The following is a 13,593-nucleotide window of genomic DNA, read 5'->3' on the forward strand; positions in this document are numbered from 1 at the left end:
AGCCCAGGTGAGGTGAGCACCAGAGGCAGCCCTAGGTAATTTTCAAGTGTAAGCAAACAGTATTTTGGCGCCGCCCCACACCCACCCAACCAATCACTGATATATATTTTCTCTTTGTCGTGGGAGTTCTGTGTGCCATATTTGGTTCAATTCCATCATTGGTGGAGTTCAGAATGCTCTTTGATTGTAGGTGAACTATACATCCCAGTAACTACAACTCGCATATGTCAAGGTCTATTTTCCCCCAAGAGCGCCTGAAGAGCTCCCCTGGGCAAAATCAACTATACTGCAAAAGCTTACTTTGCTTAATGGGTTGAGCCACCCCTGGTGAGCACCCACCATTAGCCCCTGCTCACCTGCCCACCTAGCAGGTCGAAAGCAGAAATACAAGTAGATAAAATAGGTACCACTTTAGCGGGGAGGTAATAAAAGATGCCTTGAACGACATCGATCAGAGGAAAGCTCCTCAGTATGAAAGATGAAGCGACAGCGCCCCTCGTGGTCAGTGTTGAGCACAGCCTCCAAGATGCCGGAAATAAGATGGAAAATTTTGCCTTTACCTCTGTTTGTGTTGTCCTTGTTCATTGCATTGTATAATCAGCATTCAATGATTGCCGTATATGTATTCTGTAAGCTGCTCTGAGTCCCCTTTGGGGTGAAAGGGCAGGATATAAATACTGTAAATAACAACAACTATAATAATAATAACAACACATGAATAAATAAAACCTGCCAGGTATAAATAACCTGCAAAAGGAAAAGTGGCAACAATTTCAAAGTCTCAATTATATGTCTTTTTTAGAAAAGGAGATCTTTATCCAAAATTATCAATACAAACAGAACATCAATATAAGTGGTAGATATTTATTTACCATTTATTAGTCATTAGTTCAAAAGGCTCCATTGCAACACTTTGAGGCTAGGACAAAGATGTCATCAAACATACTTCAGCCTGCATTCTCTTGTCCTGATGAACTTCTTTCTGTTTTCTATAGTGATTGAATATTCCAAACACAATGGCACTTCAAATTTCAATATATTTTTAAAAATACAACAAATTGCATATTAAGTTTAAAGCATAAGCACAAAATTTTCCCAAAATTTTCAATGAGGTGCCGATACAGGACCTGACTGCAAGACTCTTCTGCCTCTGTTGCTCAGTATTGCAACACCTGGATGAAACTTTAAAGCCTTAAATAAAATACAAAACAGAAAGAAGCAAATGCAATATAGAAATTACACTACAAAAATGTACCCTTGTGTTCCTTCCTAAATACACAACTGAAATACCACTACCTTATTCAAGGTGAACAACCATAGCAATTACAGCTCCACTCCACCTCTGGTTGCCCTCTCTTTCTGAACTCAACCAGCATGTACAACCTGTTTCTTAGGATCCCCCACATATTGGACCAAATCAACAACTCATAAGGGTTACCGTGACAAATTGCATTGGTCTTTGGAGTCTTTACTTAGCTGCAAGTACAGATGCACAACATAGGAGCACATGGGCAGCCCCTCAGGGCTTCCGAAAACTCAAGCCAGTGAACCAAGCCAAACACAAACAGACAAGGCAAAATTTCCTCTACAATCAGTCATTCAGGTTGTTGTAGGTTTTTTCGGGCTATATGGCCATGTTCTAGAGGCATTCTCTCCTGACATTTCCCCTGCATCTATAGCAAGCATCCTCAGAGATGCCATAGATGCAGACGAAACGTCAGAAGAGAATGCCTCTAGAACATGGTCATATAGCCTGAAAAAACCTACAACCCAGTGATTCCAGCCATGAAAGTCTTCAGCAATCAGTCATTTTTTGTGCCCGGAAAGATGATCCACATCCTTGCCACATCATTCAACTTTCAGCAACTTTGCCACATCATTCAACTCACAGCAACTACCGGCTCAACTAACAGTTGTCCAGTCCTTCCCAAAAGAAAACTGGAAGCCACTGGAAGATCAAGAGAATTCCGTCTTCCTTTGAAATTGTCATTCTGGAGCCCAGCTACTCTGCAGGTTGGAGCTATCAGAGAGTGGGTTCTTGACTCCCTTGGACCAGTGGTTTTCCGACATATATTGAGCAGAGCCTTCAATTCTGCCCTGAAATTATCATTAAGCCAGCAATAAATAAATGGGTTGTAACAGGCGCTGCTCATGGCCAGCCAATGGAAAGTGAAATAGAGGCCGTTGTTGGCCTGGATGACTTGGCTGGAGAGAAGGATGACGTAGCAGTTCAGAGGGAACCAGCAAATGGCAAAAATGACCACAACCACCAGTAGCATCTTAAGAGTCATCCGCTTCTTCTTCTGAAGGATATAATATTGCTCTGCTGTCACAACCCCAATGGTGTTGCAGAACCAGACCTTCTTGGCGATGGTCAGATAGTTGAGAGAGATAATGAGAAGAGGCAGAATGTAGAGGAGAATGAATGTTGCCAAATCTAAGTATTTCCAGAATAAATCTGCTGGCTCAGGAAAGTCAGGAAGACACAGGTATCGTGTGACATCTTTGCTGAAAGTCAAAGGCAGGGCAATAACAAAAAGAAGGAAAAAGAGGTGAGCATTCAGATGTCACATTAAGAGATTGATACAGCTAAGGACATCTCCACATGGAGAAAAAAAATAGCCTTTGGAAATCTCAAGACTTTTGTTCTTTTCGCTTTATATTTGCATATTATTAAGTTGCATCCAATCTCTCTCTTATAATATGAAATGCAAACTATTCTAGATCCTCCAGTGAGACTCAATAGTCAACTTCTGGTAGAACCAAAACTGTACAATAAGGTCTGGCTAATGATATAATTACTTAATTAGTAAAGACACCTCAGTCAAAGATGACTGCCCAGGAACAAAGAAATTTGATTTACCTGTATTCAAAACTGAATAGTTTCTGGTAGATGGCGTGTGGAAGTGAGAAGCATGTTGCCATTAGCCATATGATGCAAATACAAGCAACACTTTTTGTGGTAGAGATCCGAGGCTTCAAAGGATGAAGAATCACCTATTTGCAAAACATATAATTGAATATTATATACATACATATATATTATTTTATTTATTTATAGTATTTATATACCACTTTTCTCACCCCTAGGGAAAATATGTTTATTTTTTAAAATACAATTGCATGTTTTATGGTATGGTTATATTGGGGATAAGCCTTAACAGGCAAATGTGAATTATGTGAGTTTGTCTGTAGATAAATATCTATATATCAGTGGTTCCCAACCTGTGGTCTGTGAACCACCAGTGGTCCCCAAGAGCTAAAATATGGTCCGCGGCCTCACCGTTACTACACTGTTGCAATGAGAGCAACTGTCTTGTAAAACCCTCTTATAGTGCCAAGGCAATGGGGATGTCAGGAGGGGAGAGGCTGAGTACCCACGAAAGGCGCAACCACAAGCATCCTGACTGCTGTTTCTCCTTGTCCCTCCCCCTGAGTGTTGTTCCATGTGGTGCCTGGAAACAGGGGTGCTTTGGTGTCATAGTTTTTAGGCCTGTTCCTGGGGTTGTTTGGGATGCTGATTTAGGAAATTGCATTGGATAGACGACATCAGCTCTAGATTATTTAATATGGTTTTCTGTGGGCGAGCAGATGGTGGCTACTGGATGGCATATATTCTGCATCAGAAACTGGAGCTGATGTGGTCTATCCAATGCAATTTTCTGAATGAGCACCCCAAACAACCAAACCAATATAAAGTTTACCAAAACCGATTTGTAACCCTTTTGGTACTAATGTTGGAGAGAAGTCCCTGGTCAAAGTGATCTCTGATCAAAGTGGTATCTGGTCAAAGTGGTCACTGGTCAAAGTAGTACCTGGTCAAATTGGACCCTGGTCAAAGTGGTCTCTGGTCAAAGTGGTCCCTGGCCAATATGGTCTCTGGTTAAGTGGACCCTGGTCAAAAAAAGGTTGGGAACCACTGGTTTGTATAACCTATAAGTATCCATAGGATGCATAGAACTCTTTGTCAGAACATGTTTCAAATGAGTTGATTTTCTTCCTTTCAACTTTCAATATTAAACCACCACAGTTAGTCATGATACTGGCTTGGAGTTCCCGAGTGCTGAGATTTTTAAAAAGCCACTTCTGCCAAGATCTACTTGATCCAAAATCCTGTTGCTCACAATGGCCAACCAGATGCCTAATGGGAGGCCCACAAGCAGGACTTGAGTCCAATAGCACTCTTCTGCTCATGGTTCTCAGCAACTGTTATTCAGAGTCATAGTGGATCTGATTCAGGAGGAAGCATCCAGTTATTAGGATAAATAGCCATTATCAGTATCCTCACAGTCAACTAAGATATTTTACTCTTGAGGAGAAGGACAAGATCGCAAGCCTAGTTCAGCAAACCACACAGAGAACTTGGAATAGAAAGGTGGGAGAATCTTATTTCAATAGTAAATACAGGTCAAGGCCTTTCACCATACCCAAGGTAGGGTACCCTAAGGAATTTTCAGGACAAGGTGTTTGGTCTGCTCTGACTACTTAAATTATCTAGTTCTCTTTCAGAGACATTTAGTAAAACTATTTTAGGGAACCACTCAGGAACTTATTACAAGAGGTTAGTAGATCACAATTTCAGCAGGAGAACAGCAGGAGTTATTGTACAAGATTGGCCCTCTTCTGTTATTCTCTTGGTGGGAGACCCTTGGAAGGTGTTTCCTTTGCAAAAGGAGGTCATTAATGGATTATTAGCATAGGAGAAACACTTTCCAAGCTATCTCCATCCGAAGAGTGATGAGAGAGAAGCAACATCATGCAATAAATCCTAACCAAAGACACGGTTGTCCTGCTGTAATTGTGATTTGCCTACCTTGTGTGATAAATTCCCTAGGTACTAGTTACAGATGTGATAACATTCCAACCGACAGTTCGCAGGTTTGAATCTGGGGAGAGCACGGATGAGCTCCCTCTGTCAGCTACAGCTTCTCACGTGGGGACATGAGAGAAGCCTCTCATAAGGATGGTAAAACATCAAAACATCTGGGGCGTCCGATGGGCAACATCCTTGCAGATGGCCAATTCTCTCACACCAGAAGTGACTTGTAGTTTCTCAAGTTGCTCCTGACACAATTTTTTCCCAATATTCTGCCTTCAGAGTATCTTGGGCACTCGTCACCAAATGTGGAACAGAAGTCTGTTAGTGGCACCAATATAGTGGAGGATACCCAGGAAGTTGCTTTAGAATGCCAGACTGGTGCTGTCACCAGGAAAACATCTTCAGCGCTTTAATTTTTATAAAAGGCTTCCAAGTTCGCCCATCCCACATAAGAGAGTTCTCACCTGGCGCCTATCCACTGCAATGGCTGTCAAGGTCAAGGCAGAGACATGGAGAGAACAGTACTGTGCAAACCGGCTGATGTGACACATGGCCTTCCCAAATATCCATGTACTGTTGACAAAGCGAACCTAGGAGCAGGACAGAGCACAAGACAATATTACATACATATTCCTGCTCCTAACTAGTCAACATAATTTTTTTAAGTTCATTGAAAACACTTTATATTTCTACATAATTATGTTAAAAAAGAGAAATATTGCAATAAGCTTTAAATGTTTCCAGTACTTAGGGGGCAAGAAAATCTATACTGTTATGGTTGCAATTTTTGCAACCATAGCACTGGTGGATTAGAACTCCAAGATACTGCAGGAAAGATGAAGTCACAACAGGGTTACATTTTTAGTTTTCATGAAAATAGAGGAATGGCTTTGATCAGAGTGAGTTTTATTATTTAGCCAAGGAAATTTTTGCTTTTCAATCTACCATAACACTCTGTTTTACCTGGAGTGGCAGCACAAGCTGAACAAATTATTATTTAGCAGCCAACCATCTAGATCACAATACTTACCTACTTTACAAGTTTTGTTTCAATTACAGTCTTCTTCTTAGCAATCCCTCGTAGCTCAAGGATGATTGTCTTCCAAATGTCATGTCTTGGTGGTGGGTCCGTAGGTGGCAGTGGAACCCTATTCTTGATCTGCATGTTCTCCTGCAGTGAGGACATTGGTTTCCAAGTGGAAGGTGGTCCCAGTCAGGATTGGCTTGAGGCGCCTTCCTCTTAGCATGTTTCTCCCTTTTGCCCTTCATTTCTACCTCTTCAAATTCTGCAGCACTGCCAGTCACAGCTGACCTCCAGTTAGAACGCTCAAGGGCCAGGGCTTCCCAGTTCTCAGTGTCTATGTCACAGTTTTTGAGGTTGGCTTGAAGCCCATCTTTAAATCTCTTCTCCTGTCCACCAACATTCCGTTTTCCGTTTTTGTGTTCGGAATAGAGTAACTGCTTTGGGAGACAATGACCGGGCATTCGGACAACGTGGCCAGTCCAGTGGCGTTGATGGCAGAGAAGCATCGTTTCAATGCTGGCGGTATTTGCTTCTTCAATTACAGTAAGATAATGAATTCAAGACACTCGAAACACTCTACATAGAGTACCAAGGCCCTCAAATAATTATATGAATACTATATTTGTGCTACACACATGATATTTCTCATTTTTAGTCTATTTCAAAAGGAGTGAGTAAACTTACTGGCAACCTAATTAATTCAGATCCAATGATGACTTCCACGGAATTGTTATAGGTAAAGGAAAAGGTTTTCCCCTGACATGAAGTCCAGTCGTGTCTGACTCTGGGGTGTGGTAGTCATCTCCATTTCTAAGCCGAAGAGCCGGCATTGTCCGTTGACACCTCCAAGGTCATGTGGCCAGCATGACTGTATGGAGCGTCGTTACTTTCCCGCCGGTGCTCATCTCCATTTCTAAACCAAAGAGCCAGCATTGTCCATAAACACCTCCAAGGTCATGTGGGCCGGCATGAGTGCATGGAGCACCTATTGATCTACTCACATTTGCAGGTTTTCAAACTGCTAGGTTGGCAGGATCTGGGGCTAACAGCAGGAGCTCACACCACTCCCCAGATTTAAACCTGTGGCCTTTCAGTCAACAAGCTCGGCAGCTCAGCATTTTAACCCACTGCGACACTGGGGCAGGCCCGTAGCCAGGATTTCGTTTGGGGGGGGGGGCTAAAAAAATTTCAGGGGAGGTTTCGGGGGGGGGGGGACTGAGTTTCAGGGGGGGCTGAGTCTGAGTGAAAGAGGGTCTAGCCTAGCAAACCTTTTGTATCATTACCCCAATACCCCCATACATATGGGATATATTGAGAATGGTGATCAAATCATGATATTAATAAACATAACAGTTTAAATAATGCACCAGTAAGGCCTTTTCGCGAACCACCATGAGAATTTCGGGGGGGGGGGGGGCTGAAGCCCCCTGAGCCCCCCCCCCCCCCGGCTACATGCCTGCACTGGGGGCTCCCAATTGTTATACATGTATTTAAATGTAGCTGGTAGAGTGGCTGGGATTTCTGGGAGTTGTGGGACAAAGCACCTGGAGACCCACAGGTTGAGAACCACTGAGCTAAACAATCTGAACCTGATTGCCTGATGTGATAGAAATTTACAATAAATGCTTGGAGCACGTCTCATGCTGTGATAAAAGGGATTTTCAGCACCAGAGTTTGACCAAGCAACATGAAGCTGCATTAAGTCCATAGTGACCAATTCAGCAATCAGAAACTGTCTGTGAACAGTGACGTCTTCTAATTTATTAAGCATTTATTTCTGAAATGAGGAAACAATTTAAAGGCTAATGACTATTGTATGTGTAGTGTGTACGCACACACGCACCTACTCCTACCTAGTCAACATAATAGACCAAAAGTACTGTACTTTGCACATATTATCTCAGGCATTTCTACATATCAAGCCATGAATCTCCAAGGGGAGATAGGACAGGATATAACTAACTTTTATATTATATTATATAGTAATAAAGCAAAACATAACAAACTCTGCTACTTTTGTGACAAGGGAGTATGCTAGTTCTTGAAACCATTAAAAGTATATTAAGAGAACCAGAACTCCTGAATGATACCATACAAATGAATACGAAAACTACTTCCTGCAGGTTATCCCAGGCATGGGCAAACTTTGGCCCTCCAGGTGTTTTGGACTTCAACTCCCACAATTCCTAACAGCCGGTAGGCTGTTAGGAATTGTGGGAGTTGAAGTCCAAAACACCTGGAAGGCCAAAGTTTGCCCATGCCTGGATTATCCCTATCAATGAACTGTCAAATACTAATGTTACATTTTTGAAAAATTGCTTCTTTGCTCTCTGACACATTTAGAAAAAGCATTATTTTGAAAAGAAGTATTTTCTAGCCATCAATGAAAGTCATATCTTCATAAAAAAGAACTAAGCAATATTTGCAATTACATAAGCATACATATTATTTAATGATTCATTTCAGAAATGGAGCTTTTTCCTGAATCCTTACCAAGGTAAAAGGAGTGTTGAGGAAGGTGATCATGATGTCCGCTACAGCAAGATTCGCAATGAACAGGCTGGTGGCAAAACGCATCCGCTTGCTTTTCTTCATGACGTGGCACACCAAGACATTGCCAAAAAGAGAGACCACGATGATAAAGGAGTACGCCACAACCAGGAGGGTTTTCACAATAAGATTTTGGGAACCGACACCGTATCTTTTTCCATCCAGAAAGCGCATCCAATCCTCATGTGTATAGTTTGCCCATGAAAAGAAAGAGATATTTGGAAATCCAAAAAACGCTGTTGTGCTTCCATTGGTTGGTAACTTTATCTCCACAGCATTAACCAAGAATGGAAAGCAAAACCACATGTAGTGAGCAATCATTTTTGGCTCGTTGACCGGATAGAAGACTTCATTCAGCCTTCTTCACTCCGAAGGCTCAGAAATAGATCCTTATATTAGGGTATTGTGAGCTCAGTCGATACAATATATAAAAGCAGCAGCCTTTATGATTGCAAACAAGGTGCCGACATCTCTTTACAAAATGCCAGCAGGATTTCTCAGCCAGTGATTGTTTCTTTCCAAGTCTCTAATGCAGCTGAGGCACTGGCTAGACAGTGCATTAATTCTTAGGAGGCAAACTACTAGAGACGTTGCTGTGTGTTGCTTTTCCTACTCTGAAATGTACATTTCGTGTATGCTCATCCCCTCTAGGATCTACACAAAGGGGGAGGAAGGAAAGGAGGAGAATTAAAGTACCATAATGTAGTGCCAAGTGGTCTCTTTATATTATTGCAACCTAGCAGTAGCTGCTTCCTTGGTCAGCATCTATAATGTTTCTTTCCAGGTATTCACACCTGTTCAAGTACATGGTAGGTTAGGTAAAGGTAAAGATTGCCCCTTGACATTAAGTCTAGTTGTGTCTGACTCTGGGGGGTGGTTTTCCTCTCCATTTCTAAGCGTTGTCCGTAGACACCTCCTAGGTCATGTGGCCAACATGACTGCATGAAGCGCCATTACCTTCCCACCAAAGTGATACCTATTGATCTACTCACATTTGCATGTTTACAAACTGCTAGGTTGGCAGAAGCTGATGGTAACAGTGGGGGCTCACCCCATTTATTTATCATGTCAGAAGCGAACCAAAACAGTTGTATTGCATTAAAAAACAGACAGACAAACAAAATGCAAAGTTTGCAGACTTGGCATTCTATTAAATGTCCTTTGACCAGTAGCTGGCCACTTGGAATGCCTCTGGTGTTGCCGCAAGAAGGTCCTGCATTGTGCATGTGGCAGGGCTCAGGTTGCATTGCAGTAGGTGGTCTGTGGTTTGCTCTTCTCCACACTTGCATGTCATGGATTCCACTTTGTAGCCCCATTTCTTAAGATTGGCTCTGCATCTCGTGGTGCCAGAGCGCAGTCTGTTCAGCGCCTTCCAAGTTACCCACACTTCTGTGTGCCCAGGGGGGAGTCTCTCATTTGGTATCAGCCATTGGTTGAGGTTCTGGGTTTGAGCCTGCCACTTTTGGACTCTCGCTTGCTGTTCCAGCAAGTGTATTTGTAGATCTTAGAAAACTATTTCTCAATTTAAGTCATTGGCGTGCTGGCTGATACCCAAACAGGGGGTGGGCTGGAGATGTGGCTTTAAGGTTTTATATGTTTTTAATGATTGTTTTAATGTATATGTTCTTATTATGTGTGGTTTTGGCATCAAGTTGCTACCTGTATATGTAAACCATCTTGAGTCCCTTACGGGGTTGAGAAAGGCAGGGTATAAATATGGTAAATAAATATTTTTTTAGATCTTCCAATGCAATTCTGTAATATTCCTGGGCCAGAAGCCTTTCATTTCAAAAGGGCTTGCTATTATCTAGTTTTGTGTATCTACAAAATCCTCCACAAATACGGAAGTTGTATTGGTGTGTTCATTTAGATTTGTGATTCATTGTATCTTCCAGTGCAGTTTATTTCAAGGTATTTATGTTGTACGTGATACCTCCCAGTTTTTGTGAATCCTCCCCAAAATAGAGATTAAAAACAGAATACTGGTGGGCAGCAAGAGAGATATAAAGATGGTCTTAGAACCTTTAAAAACATGGAATAAACATCTAGAAATGGAAAACTCCGAGCCTTCTAACTGGAGGTCAGCTGTTACTAACAGTGCTGTGGATTTTGAAGAGGCACAAATAGAGGGCAAAGGAGGGAAACGTGCCAAGAGGAAGGCATGTCAGGCAAACCCTTGTTATGGCCACCTTTTCTCTGGAAATTGATGTCTTCATTGTGAAAGACCATGCGGATCCAGAACAGGTATCTATAGTTACTCATGGACCCAATGCCAAGATTCTACTTCTGGAAGACAATCATATATGACCACAGAGGATCATCTATGATGACGACAGAGATTGGAGACAAACCCTGTGTAGAATTGATCAGACTATTTTTAAGTGATACATTTTATGCTTATTTATTTATTTATCGTGTCATCAGCAACCAGACATTTGTATTACATTTTTAACAAAAAAAAACAAAAACAGACAGACAAAACACAGAATTTGCAAGCTTGGTAGTTGATTAAATGTCCTTTGACCAGTATCTGGCCACTTGGAGTGCTTCTGGTGTTGCCGCAAGAAGGTCCTCCATTGTGCATGTGGCAGGGCTCAGGTTGCATTGCAGCAGGTGATTGGTAATTTGCTCTTCTCCACACTCTCATGTCGTGGATTCCACTTTGTGGCCCATTTCTTAAGGTTGGCTCTGCATCTTGTGGTGCCAGAGCGCAGTCTGTTCAGCGCCTTCCAAGTCGCCCAGTCTTCTGTGTGTCCAGGGGGGAGTCTCTCATTTGGTATCAGTCATTGATTGAGGTTCTGGGTTTGAGCCTGCCACTTTTGGACTCTCGCTTGCTGGGGTGTTCCAGCAAGTGTCTCTGTAGATCTTAGAAAACTATTTCTTGATTTAAGTCGTTGACGTGCTGGCTGATACCCAAACAAGGGATGAGCTGGAGATGTCACTGCCTTGGTCCTTTCACTATTGGCTGCTACTTCCCAGTGGATGTCAGGTGGTGCACTCCAGGTGGTCATTTTACGCTTATATGCTTGAAATAGTTTATGCTTTCTAATTTATTTAATTTTTTGCAGGGAATTGAATGTTAGAATTGGATTGTGATGACTTGAGTGCACTTTCAAAAGCTTACAAACCTTGAATGTATTTTGCTGGCTTAATTGGCGTACTGCATATTTTTCTTGGGAGCATTCCACAAGCTAGTAGATAAGCCAGACTAATTGTACATATTAGTATAATATTTATTGCTTCTATTATATTACATCCCGGTTATTATGCAATTTCTTTCCTTTTGGCTTTTTGAATCCCTATTATTTGGTAGGTTTATCTTCCATGGTAAAACCATCTAGCACATTTCCTTTCTAAGTAGGAGCACTTCTGGATGAGGCTTTGATTTATTCACTCTCATCACATCTCCTGTTTTGATTTTTTAAATGTAAGATTCTTGTATTTCGTATATATTGAATGGTTGATTTTACTATGCATTTAATCATATTGTATTTGCTTGCATGCTGGGAAATTGCCACTTTCTCTCATTACTTTGGAATTACTTATCTTGTTCTGGTAGATTTATGACCACCTGGAGAGGAAATTTACAGCCATTATTACAACCATCAGAAGCTGCAAGGACCATTTGTTTTTTAACATGTAAGGTTCCCACTTTTGATTTAAAAATAGTTTGCTGAAATAACTAGTGCCCCCTTTTATATGTTGACTCAGATGTAAGTACCACTGAAGGGGCTTTATTTGTGACTAAGCGAATGCAGAATGGATTGTGGTCTGAAGAACAAATTGTCTCTGAAGTGAGATTTTACAGAACATATCCTGTTCCTTTAGCCATTATAATAACATCCAAATAACAAGCAATGTGGGGTGGATCCACATTATAGAGGTAATGTGGTTTGAAACTACTTTAATTTCCATGGTTCAATCTGATGGAATCATGGGAGTTGTTTTACAAAACCTAAAGTGTTCTCTGAGAAAGACTGCTGACACATCACCAAATTTATTTATTTATTTATTTTTGACAAAAAAAATTGCTGCCCTTCTCACCCCGAAGGGGACTCAGAGCGGCTTACAAGATAAACAATAAAAAGGGCTTCTATTCTTATGTCAGTAGAAAAAGGAAAAACAAGGAGGCAATAGGACCTCTTCGAGGAGATGGGGCAATGCTGACAGGGGATAGGGAAAAGGCAGAACTACTTAATGCCTTCTTTGCCTCGGTCTTCTCACAAAAAGAGAGTCTTCAACCTCAGCAAGATGGAGTGGATGAGGGATTGGAGGACATCCAACCCCAAATTAGGAAAGAAGTCGTCCAGGAATACCTGGCCGCTCTTAATGAGTTCAAGTCCCCAGGGCCAGATCAACTACACCCAAGAGTACTGAAGGAACTAGCGGAAGTCATTTCGGAACCATTGGCAACCATCTTTGAGAGTTCTTGGAGAACGGGAGAAGTTCCAGCAGATTGGAGGAGGGCCAATGTGGTCCCAATCTTCAAGAAGGGAAAAAAGGACGACCCAAACAACTACCGTCCGGTCAGCCTCACGTCGATACCGGGCAAGATTATGGAAAAGATTGTTAAGGAAGCGGTCTGCAAACACTTAGAAACAAATGCAGTCATCGCTAATAGTCAACATGGATTTATCAAAAACAAGTCATGCCAGACTAACCTGATCTCTTTCTTCGATAGAGCTACAAGCTGGGTAGATGCGGGGAATGCCGTGGATGTAGCGTACCTGGATTTCAGTAAGGCCTTCGACAAGGTCCCCCATGACCTTCTGGCAAGGAAACTAGTCCAATGTGGGCTAGGCAAAACTACGGTGAGGTGGATCTGTAATTGGTTTAGTGGACGAACACAGAGAGTGCTCACTAATGCTTCCTCTTCATCTTGGAAAGAAGTGACGAGTGGAGTGCCGCAGGGTTCCGTCCTGGGCCCGGTCCTGTTCAACATCTTTATTAATGACTTAGATGAAGGGCTAGAAGGCATGATCATCAAGTTTGCAGATGACACCAAATTGGGAGGGATAGCCAATAGTCCAGAGGACAGGAGCAGAATTCAAAACGATCTTGACAGATTAGAGAGATGGGCCAAAACCAACAAAATGAAGTTCAACAGTGACAAATGAAAGATACTCCACTTTGGCAGAAAAAATGAAATGCAAAGATACAGAATGGGGGACGCCTGGCTCGAGAGCAGTACGTGTGAAAA

General features: G+C 42.0%; 1 protein-coding gene across 1 annotated transcript; it reads right to left on the reverse strand.

Moving 5' to 3' along the window:
* Window positions 1-1,775: 1,775 nt before the first annotated feature.
* GPR83 (G protein-coupled receptor 83) lies at window positions 1,776-9,271 on the reverse strand. The gene is made up of 4 exons (XM_060766969.2): window positions 8,337-9,271; window positions 5,284-5,409; window positions 2,864-2,997; window positions 1,776-2,508 (listed from the first exon to the last, which is right to left on the reverse strand). Exons 1-4 carry the CDS (start codon window positions 8,712-8,714, stop codon window positions 1,881-1,883), a joined length of 1,266 nt encoding a protein of 421 aa, XP_060622952.2. The 5' UTR covers window positions 8,715-9,271; the 3' UTR covers window positions 1,776-1,880.
* Window positions 9,272-13,593: the final 4,322 nt, after the last annotated feature.

This window comes from Anolis sagrei, chromosome 3 (assembly GCF_037176765.1).
Source record: "Anolis sagrei isolate rAnoSag1 chromosome 3, rAnoSag1.mat, whole genome shotgun sequence".
Lineage (NCBI taxonomy): Eukaryota > Metazoa > Chordata > Lepidosauria > Squamata > Dactyloidae > Anolis > Anolis sagrei.

What these genes read in the sequence shown, in the direction of transcription:
- GPR83 (XM_060766969.2), bottom strand. Translation starts at nt 8,714, where the DNA reads ATGATTGCTCACTACATGTGGTTTTGCTTTCCATTCTTGGTTAATGCT. An exon ending in TCAACACTCCTTTTACCTTG is followed by an intron (nt 5,410 to 8,336) that starts GTAAGGATTCAG and finishes TCCTGCTCCTAG; the next exon opens with GTTCGCTTTGTCAACAGTAC. An exon ending in TTGCAGTGGATAGGCGCCAG is followed by an intron (nt 2,998 to 5,283) that starts GTGAGAACTCTC and finishes TTTTGCAAATAG; the next exon opens with GTGATTCTTCATCCTTTGAA.